The sequence below is a fragment of the Mandrillus leucophaeus genome, unplaced genomic scaffold (genome assembly GCF_000951045.1).
Source record: "Mandrillus leucophaeus isolate KB7577 unplaced genomic scaffold, Mleu.le_1.0 Scaffold17, whole genome shotgun sequence".
Taxonomy (NCBI): domain Eukaryota; kingdom Metazoa; phylum Chordata; class Mammalia; order Primates; family Cercopithecidae; genus Mandrillus; species Mandrillus leucophaeus.
The window spans coordinates 1332372-1342065 of NW_012101698.1; the positions used below are offsets into that span (position 1 = coordinate 1332372).

At 44.7% G+C, this 9694-nt stretch overlaps 1 protein-coding gene across 1 annotated transcript; it reads right to left on the reverse strand.

Moving 5' to 3' along the window:
• Window positions 1–460: 460 nt before the first annotated feature.
• PSMD7 (proteasome (prosome, macropain) 26S subunit, non-ATPase, 7) lies at window positions 461–9490 on the reverse strand. Its single transcript, XM_011976707.1, has 7 exons — window positions 9280–9490; window positions 6542–6633; window positions 5609–5701; window positions 5111–5208; window positions 4477–4557; window positions 2352–2443; window positions 461–1463 (listed from the first exon to the last, which is right to left on the reverse strand). The coding sequence occupies exons 1-7, from the start codon at window positions 9351–9353 to the stop codon at window positions 1019–1021; spliced, it is 975 nt and encodes a 324-aa protein (XP_011832097.1). The 5' UTR covers window positions 9354–9490; the 3' UTR covers window positions 461–1018.
• Window positions 9491–9694: the final 204 nt, after the last annotated feature.

Consider the following 9694-nt stretch of genomic DNA (forward strand, 5'->3'; position numbering starts at 1 on the left):
AGGAAATGTAATATCCGTGACTACTGTATGTCAAATGATTTAGTGCCTTGTTTAATTAGTTCCTCTAGGAGTCCTCTGCACTTATCTTAGGGGAAACGTTGTTCCATTCTTAGTAACATGCCTGTTTGGCCTGTGGTCTGAGGTACTTACAGCTGCTACAGTGGTAAATGTGTCCCTTTTGAAACACTGTTCTGGGGACTTCGGAGATGACTGACTGCAACCTATCACCTCACAAATGACGGATCTGAGGTACAAACTAGAACCTGGGTCTTCTGGGCTCAGAGAACTCTCCTCACTACAGCAGACTGCCTGTTTCCATTTAGGGGAACAAGATGCTCTTTCATAAATGATACCAAGTCCAAGAGAACTCCTTAAGGCAGCTCCAATCGAAGGCTGTCTTGGCTGCTTCTGGAAACAACGGATCACTACTCCCAAAGTCAAAAACGACTAGAACACAGCCTTAAAAATCAAGTCATTTAATTGTGTCTTTGAAGGTAAACAATATATGGAGCTGGATCACAACCCCTGAGAATGCCAGAGCTATGGGTCCAAAACATGGTGTGGTATTGTCGGCAGAGTTCAGAAGGGTCTGGACTCTACGTGTTACCAGGCAGAAAACATGATGGAATTCATGCATTTCATTTAGCGATTGTGTAAAATTCCAAACAGACCCCAAGAATCTTTCAACATGGGGGAAATTCAACTTCTGGTTTTACAGAGAAACGAATGAAGAGTACCAAAACGCTTTGTTGATTTCTCCTCATTTTTCTCACACAATCTGAAGCCTGAGCTGACTATCATATCCCCAGCTCACAGCAGCTGAAGCTGCAGTTCAGGTTTGAGCTCAGTCTCCATACGCTTCCATGTAGCACCACAGCAAGAGTGGCCGGAGGCAGAGAGCTCTTGGCGGGCCAGCTTCCTAACAAGCACGCCGAGTGGAAAAGAACCCTCTAGCAGCAGACTGATTTAGTTTGTAAGATTTTAATTTACAAATTAAAAAAGCTATTTAATACATGTTTTACTTCTTCTCCTTTTTCTCCTCTTTCTTTACATCACTCTTTTCCTTATCTTTATCTTTCTCCTTGTCCTCTTTCCTATCCTTTTTGCTGTCTTCTTTCTCCTGCCCTTCTTTCTTCTCTGCATCGCGGTTGGCAATCTTGTTGTTGATGAGGTTGTGCAGGGCGACCACGGAACGGATCAGCGAGGCCAAGTACACTACCACCATCTGGTCGTTGGTCTTCAGGTAAAAGGCCTTGACAAACTCCTGCAGGCTGACGTCTGGCAGCAGGTTGAAGACGTCCTGCAGCTGGTAGATGATCTGGTGGTTGATAGGCAGCTTGCCTGTGGCGACTTTTTCCAGGTAGCTCCTGATATCCAGAAGCTTGGAGTTCAGTCCCTTCAAACCATGGACCTGGTTTGTGATCCGCTGGGACAGAGTGCCCACCGTCGTGTCTTTGATGTCTCTGTAATAACCCGCAGTTAGAAAGGGCAGGAAAAGGCATCGGGTACCACGTTATCACGCAAGTTCTCACATTCTAAGAAAATACCTAGCTTTGTTGGGTGCGGCAAGTTTTTAAAAGAAAAATGTCACTTTTCCATTTGATAAAGATTTAGTTATCAATTACGAAATGGTTATCATTCGGAGCCACATGTTTTATCTTTCTCATCACAGGGCATTTTTCAAAAAATAATTAGAAAAGAGAGCTGAAATAAAACCATTTTCACTTAAGAAAAAAAGAGATTGTTTACGTGAACAGTTTAGATCTGCCAGTAACTTTCTGGGTAGCCTTGTACTGAAGCTATCTCGGCTTTCCTGTTCTTAAAAGGATGACATTTTCTCTACCTGCATCTCCAGAATATCGAGAAGCTTAAATTTAAGAGATGGTAACTTTTAGAACTGGAAGGAACCTCATTGACTGATAAAACTATGACCCCTTTCAAATAAGGATTATATAGATATAGGATTTTAAAACAAAAGCTACCCCGAGATGAGGATTCTCTCTAGAAAATAGGCTACATTTGTTGAGAAGGACATCTAGTGGAGTGCAGGCCTGCATTCTCACACCTCTCTTCCCTCACAGTCAACATTCTAGTTTCCAGACAAGGTATGCTATCCACAGAGTCATAAATTGTAACTCAAGACATTTACAGTTGATGTAGTTCAAACATTTCAATGTACAGACAAGAAAACAAAGGTCTGGAAAGAGACTGTGATTTGCTCAGAATGGCAGACTTGTTAGTGGATGGCCAGGACCGGACCCCAGGTCTCCATACTCTTGACACAAACCTCTTCCTTACACTGTGTGGCCTCTCGGGCAGCGCATTATTTTGATGCTGTACTAGGCTCTCACCGTAACAAGTGTTCAACTCCAACTTCCTCAGCTTCCTCTGCTCCAATTTCACTGGTCACGTGTTCAAATGTTTTTGAGGTTGGGGTTCCATCCTGGGAGAGGAAGCCTAACTATAATTATTTATTTTCCAGAAACAAACTGATGTGTGTTCCTTTTCGCACTGTGAGTCTCTTGCTTTACGTCAGCTCATTTAATGGGTGCATGACTGAGAATTTTCTATGGCACGGGTGGGTAAGGCTTGCTTTGAAAGTTTAGCCTTCAAAGCTGACATCACTGTGGTGCTGCTGAGTGATGCAGTCTGCTGGGGCACTGGGAGTTGAGAAAATCTGGAAATTCCCTCAAGCCCACACTTGGGATGGACACACAGGGAAGTCTCAGGTTGATTCTTAAAAGTGTATTGTTCTGGCTGGGCATGGTGGCTCACACCTGTAATCTCAGCACTTTGGAATGCCGAGAATTCGAGACCAGCCTGGGCAACATGGCAAAAAACCCTCTACCAAAAAACACACAAACTAGCCAGGTGTGGTGGCGGGCGCCTGTAATTCCAGCTACTCTGGAGGCTGAGGAATGAGAATCACTTGAACCTGGGAGGTGGAGGGTGCAGTGAGCTGAGATCACACCACTGCACTCCAGCCAGAGCAACAGAGCGAGATTATCTCTAAAAAAAAAAAAAAAAAAGTATATAGTTCTTTCTAGAATGGACAATATACAGAGTATCTGTACTGAAGCATGTTTGTGCCAGAAAATGTAACGTTTAGCCCTTTTTTGTCTCTTGGATCAAACGATTGCAGAGTGGCCAAACCAATGCAATCAGCATAGCTGGCTTTCTGGCGGTCTGAATTAATCAAAGGATCCACTGGGGACATGATTCCTGGTGGGCACCCAGTGACATCCTGAAGGGACTCGGAAGATACTTTTCTCAGACTCTGCCAGAAGAGGCTGTACGGCTCCTGCAAAAGGCTGTAAACTGTGTGCAGGGGAGGACAGCACAGTGCTAAGAGCACAGGCTCCACAGCCAGGCTAGCTGGGTTCAAATCTGGTGCCGCCATGTATGTAATAAGGGAGCTCCGAGACCTTGGGCAAGTCACTCCATTCACACTAAGTGCTACAGAAGTGAGCTGTGATTATTTTATTCAGGATAGGGTTAATCCTGCAAGGGGCATTCTCTTTGCTTTGCATGCCAAGATGGTCAGAACCTTTAACAGTCTTGTAGGATTTCTTGGTAACCTTTATAGGCACTAATTCTTCTTGAGTTTCATCTGGTAACATGACCCGTATATCCCCTTTATCTCCTACTAAAAAAAAAAATCTTGCTTCATTGGGGTGCGTGTGTATGAGCAACCTCAATTCCTTTTCTAAAGAGGCAGGAGAAAAATTCACTAAAAACAACTGGGTTAAAACAGGGATGAAAGCCCTACTGTAACTAGGCGATACACTGGATCTAAGTTCCCTGGTAGCCAGGCAAAGAGAAAAGCTCCAGGAAGACAGAACTCGATGCAAGGAACATTTGCACAGAGCTATCCTAAAATACCCTTTTCCAAATCTTAAAACTGAAAGTAAGGATAAATACTGCAAATCTAAACCCAAAAGGAGACCGTAATTCATCCCTTAAAGTTTTCATTTGTAAAAGGGGAATCTGGATTTCTGTTTTGTGTTTTTGGGGGACAGGGTCTCACTGTTGCACAGGTTGGAATGCAGTGGCGTGATCATAGCTCACTGTAAGCTTGAACTCCTGGGCTCAGACAATCCTCCCGTCTCAACCTCCTGAGTAGCTTGGAATACAGGCATGGACCATCATGCCTGGCTAATGTTTTTATTTTTGTAGGGGTCTTGCTATGTTGCCCAGGCTGGTCCTCAACTCCTAGGCTTAGGCAATCCTCCCACCTCTGCCTCTCAAAGCACTGGGTGAGCCACTGTGCCTGGATGGAATTTAGATTTCTATGTTCCTCTCCATTTCCAAAATGTGGTGATTAAAAAAGTCAAAGGGGAAAAAACTTAACTACCTTCTTTTGTTATAGAGACAAAGGATTTGTTGACCTGAAAATTGAAAAAAGAAAAAAAAAAAAAGCCCATCACCCAATAAGCGGCAAGTTGAACCCCCCAGGTTCATGGAAAGATGACTCACATCATGGACTTCTTCCACTGAAATGTACGCTTCTGTGGGCAGCCCTAGGTCCTTCGGCTTCACATCAATGATGACCAATACCTGGCCAAGAAACACATCTTAGCAAATCATCTCACGCCCAGCACAAAAGGGGTAATTTCAGGCATTCCTCTCACGATTACTAAAGCTATTTCTTCTATTCAATTAGAAATGAACCAGAATTTTCAGCAAAAATGCATTTTTACTTCAAATGATCTCATCGTTTTTTCTGCTTTTCGATCCCCTTCATTAACAAGCTGAGGGGCAGTACAGTGCCTAGCACAAGGACATTAGAGTCAATACAGCCAAACTTTCAATCCCAGTCCCACCCCTTACCAGACCTTCCTAACCATTCTAAACCTCAGTTTTCTCATTCCTAAAGAGGATATACAGTTATTGAGAGGATTACATAACTCATACACCTGGTACTTAGCAGGTGTAACCTGTTATTTATCAAATGTATTAGGTTACAGTATACTTCACAGAGCACTACAAATTAACAGAAGTTTATGGAGATAAAGCAGTAAGCAGATTTGCTATTCAAATTCTTCCCTGGATGCTCTTACTTGAGCTGGCTGGCAAAAAATCATTCAAGAGTTTTAAAAACAGCACTTACGGAATTAGGACAGTATCTTTTCATGAGTTCGTTGATGGCAATGTCATTCTTGTGTAGTTTAGGGCCTGTGTGGTACCAGCCAACTATTCTTTCTCTGGCTAGGAAGGAAAAAAATTAGTGGGCTTTAACTATTTCATGAAGCTCGATACGACTCCCTCGAAAAGGATAAGAAGTTATGTCCTTTACCTCTTTGAAAATTCTAGACATATGTACCCTGGTGGTACTAAAACTCTAATGGAAGACTGATTTTACTGGACGGTTCTTCACTTTTCAGCCGCAATTAGAGCGTTATTTCCCCTCTTACCCAAACCCAGGTGGCCTATTTGGCCTTAAATTGCTACTCTAGTTTTTCATTTATTCTACCTTATTCTTCTACTCCCACTCGTCTTACTAAGTGTAGCCAACTGAAAGGGCCTTGATGTTAAAGAAAAGCAAACAGAAGACCCCATACACACAGATCAATTCTATGCTGTAACACCTCAGAACATCAAGACGTACCATTGACTTTCTTAAACATTCCATACATGTTTTCCAAATAATCATGGTCTAAAAACCACACAGAATCGTCTTTGTCATCTTCGTCAAAAGGAACTAAAGAGGAAAAAAAAAGTTAGTTTAGGGTGCTTGGTAGAAACCTAGAACAAAAGTCACGAGTAAAGACCCTCAGGCCAGTTCTGATTCACTTCCGTGTTTCACTTGCCCAACACGATATTAAATTTTTTTTTTTGAGCTGTCCTCAAAAACTGGGAGAGTTCACAGAAAAATCCAGACCTCCAGCTTCTCTTAAAAAACTGGAATACCCAGCAACTACCAGCTGCAGCCAGGTAGAGGTTGTAGCTCTTTAAAAAAGACTCATGCTTTTCAGTTTTTTAGAAGCCCAGTAATTTCCTGGTATTTTCCATTTGGCGAATGACATTATTAGCTGGTCGTTTTAGACACCAGAGTTAGTGACCTCTAGTCCAGAGGTCATCCAGCATGTTCTTTATTGTTGTTGTTGCTTTAATCATCCAAATAATACATGGATACGTTCTTGTGAGGATTCACACGGGTAAAGTTCCCCATCTCTCCCCTTACTCTACCTATAAGAAGCATGGTTGAACAGTTTGTGGGGGTTGACAAACTGCCAGCTGCCTGTTTTTATAGAGGGTTGCTGCAATACTGCCACTCTCATTGTTTGTTTACATGTTGTCTATAGCAGCTCCTGCACTACAACAGCAGAGAGGAGCAGGTGCAGTGGAGACCACATGGCCTGCAAGTCTGAAGTATTTACTGCCTGGTCTAGTGTGCAATCTTCAGGTTCTCTTTTCTATACTTCAGCAATTCTGACACAATCTGTGGGTTGTAGTCAAAAGTGGTAACAAAAGTTTATTTTCTTAAAAAGTCAACTGACATTTTAATCATGCTCAGAAAAACACAAAATTTGTCTTTTACCTGCAAAACTGTTCGATACATCAAGTACTTTCTTTTGCCATGAGCCCAAAAGCACACCAACAACGCGCTTCTGATTTCCAACCTTGCCGATTCTGAACGAGAAAACAGATGGTCAGTGTGGATAGGTTAGCACAGAAGCATGGATCCAACAATGAGATACTCAATGGGAAGTATCAATGGCACAGATACAATTTAGTTTACCTAGGAACTAATCTCTCTAAACCAATGTAATAGGGTTAGGTTGGTATTAACTATAAGGGGCAATTCACAAACTTGGTGCTGACACACACTGGCAGTTTTTACTTAACATTGACTGTGAAGTAATACATGCTTGGGAAAATTTCAGACTTCACAGAAATTTAAAATGAAGAAAATGAAAACTTCCCAGATCTTAGTCTGAAAACACATTTAAGCCACGCTACCACATTTAACTTTTTCTTTGCAGCTTTCTTTCTCCTTTAAACTTTTCCCATCCTGAAATCTTTTTTGGAATAAAGATGCTAGAGTAGGCCAGGCACAGTGGCTCATGCCTGTAATCTCAGCACTTTGGGAGGCTAGTTTCACATTGGTTTAATTGTAGTATTTTTCTTAGCATATAGTTGGCAAATCTATAAATGGTTACTAGGTTTGGGTTTGAATCAAACAAAGTTAATGATTCTGTATTTCTGGTGCCTCTAATCTTCAGGGGCAGGGGGAGCGGTAAGGGGGAAATTGAGTTTCCAACTTCAAGGGAAACTTCCATACTCATGGGCTTTTGTTTTGGTCTACCAAAGTCCATTTGTGTTTTTAAAACCCTACACTTACTTGATAGAGAAGCTAGTGCTCTTCTTTGTTTTTGAGACAAGGTCTCACTCTGTTGCCCAGGCTGGAGTCCAGTGGCATAATCTTGGCTCACTGCAGCCTCTACTTCTCAGATTCAAGTGATCCTCCCACTTCAGCCTCCCGAGTAGCTGAGACTACAGGCACATACCACCACACTTGGGTAATTTTTTTTTTTTTTTTTTTTTTGTAGAGAAGGGATTTTCACCATGTGGCCCAGGCTGGTCTTGAACTCCTAAGCTCAAGCAATCCACCCACCTCGGTCTCTGAAAGTGCTAGGATTAGAGGCATGTGCCCCCAGGCTAGTCTAAAAGCTAGTGCTCTTAACAAGTGCTTGAATAGAACTGAAATGGTGCCTGCCCCTAGTATCCCATGGGAGAAAAACAGTAATTCCTCTACTGTAGAAAAGCCAACATATCCTAGGCTGAGGGTCCTTTTATGGCTCCAGCTGAATTAGTTGCACAGAGCAAGTCGCAGGAGAATGGACACTCTGCAACAATGGCTTTATAGCAGATGCTCTGAACTGGGTCTTTACATTTGCAAATCCAACTAACAATCTTGTAAAACTTAGAAACATGTGCAACAAGTCTAGCAGGATGAACAGCTCCAAAGCCAAGGGGTGGTGGATGTACACCCTCAAACAGTGAGCTTACTAGATGACCTCTGAGATGTTTCCTTACCTTATTCATTATGGTCCAAATCTCCAACTGGTCTCTCTCTCTCTTTTTTTTTTTTTTGGAGACAAGGTCTCACTCTCACCCAGGCTGGAGTGCAGTGGCATGATCTGAGCTCACGACAGCTTTGAACTTATGGGCTCAAGTGATCCTCCCGTCTCAGCCTCCCAAAGTGCTGGGATTACAGGCGTGAGCCACCATGCCCAGCCTCATGTTTTTTAAAAAAAAAAACGGAAACCTCTATCTATCTAATATATATACATCTGTATATAATCCATATATACTATATATACATATGTACTTTTTTTTTTGAGACGGAGTCTAATCAGATTCCCATTTAAAAATGTTAATGGGTTAAAACCACAGCTGATCCAGGGAGCCCTTCCTGGTGCAGAGCATCATCCAGATTTCGATAACAGGAACTCGGTCAAGTGAAGACAAACATAGATACGAACCTGGGGGCAGGGGTCAGGGACAAATTGAAGCTAGCCCCCTCTGCCCGACTCCAGCATCATCCAAGCATCATTCACATTTCGGTGAAATTAACTTGGTTAAACGAGGATAAACATAAATACGACCCTGGGGCGGGGGTCGGGGCCAAATGAAGGTAGCCCCCCTGAGCCCCACTCCGGCATCATCCGTATTTCGGTGAAACTAACTCGATCAAACGAAGATAAACACAGATAGCCTGGGGGCGGGGCTAAATGAAGCTAGCCCCCTCCGCCCCACCCGTGCATCATCCAGACATCATTCACATTTCATTGAAACCAACTAGGTCAAACGAAGATACGACCCTGGGGAACAGGGGTCAGAGCCAAATGAAGCTAGCCTGCCTCCGCCCCACCCTGGCTTCATTCAGATTTCGGCAAAACGAAGTGACAGACACGAGCTTGGGGGCGGGGGTCAGGGCCAACTAAAGCTAGCCGCATCCCCCGACCCCCGGCATCACCCAGATTTCGGTAAAACGAACTTCGGCAAAACGAACTCGGAAAGGGAACTCTGTAAAACACACTGGGTAAACGGAACAGGCAACCCAGGTCCCGGAGTGGCGGCGGCTGGAGCAGGGGCGGAGGTTGGATGACTCCGGCATCGTGAGCCCAGGCTGGTCTGCGCTCCTGAACAAGTAAGGGTCACCAGCCGCCCTGTCTGCGTCCCCAGGTCGCCCGCGGCCGCCGCGCCATCCCCAGCGTGCCCGTGACTCAGCAGCGGCTGCGCCGCCGGCTCCGCTATAGGCCGCTCTCTCACCGGTTGAAATGATCCACCACACTGAGCAACACCAGGGGGTGGACCACCACCTTCTGTACCGCCAGCTCCGGCATCGCGACACACCCCGCTCGCCAGGCCTGGTTCCCTGCCTCCCGCAAACACCGGCAACTATAGCGATTACCGGGGCGCTTTCAGGCCCAGCGCCTCTTTTTCCGGTTCGCCAGCCCTCGCGCGACCTTCTTCCGCTCCCAGAGTGCCTCGCGCGGCGGGCCCGGATCTTCGCCACCGCCGCCATTTATGGGCGGGGAAAGGGCTCGGGAAAGGGCTCGGGAAAGGTGGGGGTGGCCCTCTGGTCCCTTGCCTTGCGTTTCCCTGGGCTTAAGGGCCGAAGGGACACTTGTGACTTTACCTCCTGGTATTGGTCTGCACCGTCACCTGCAGAGGCATTTCGCCT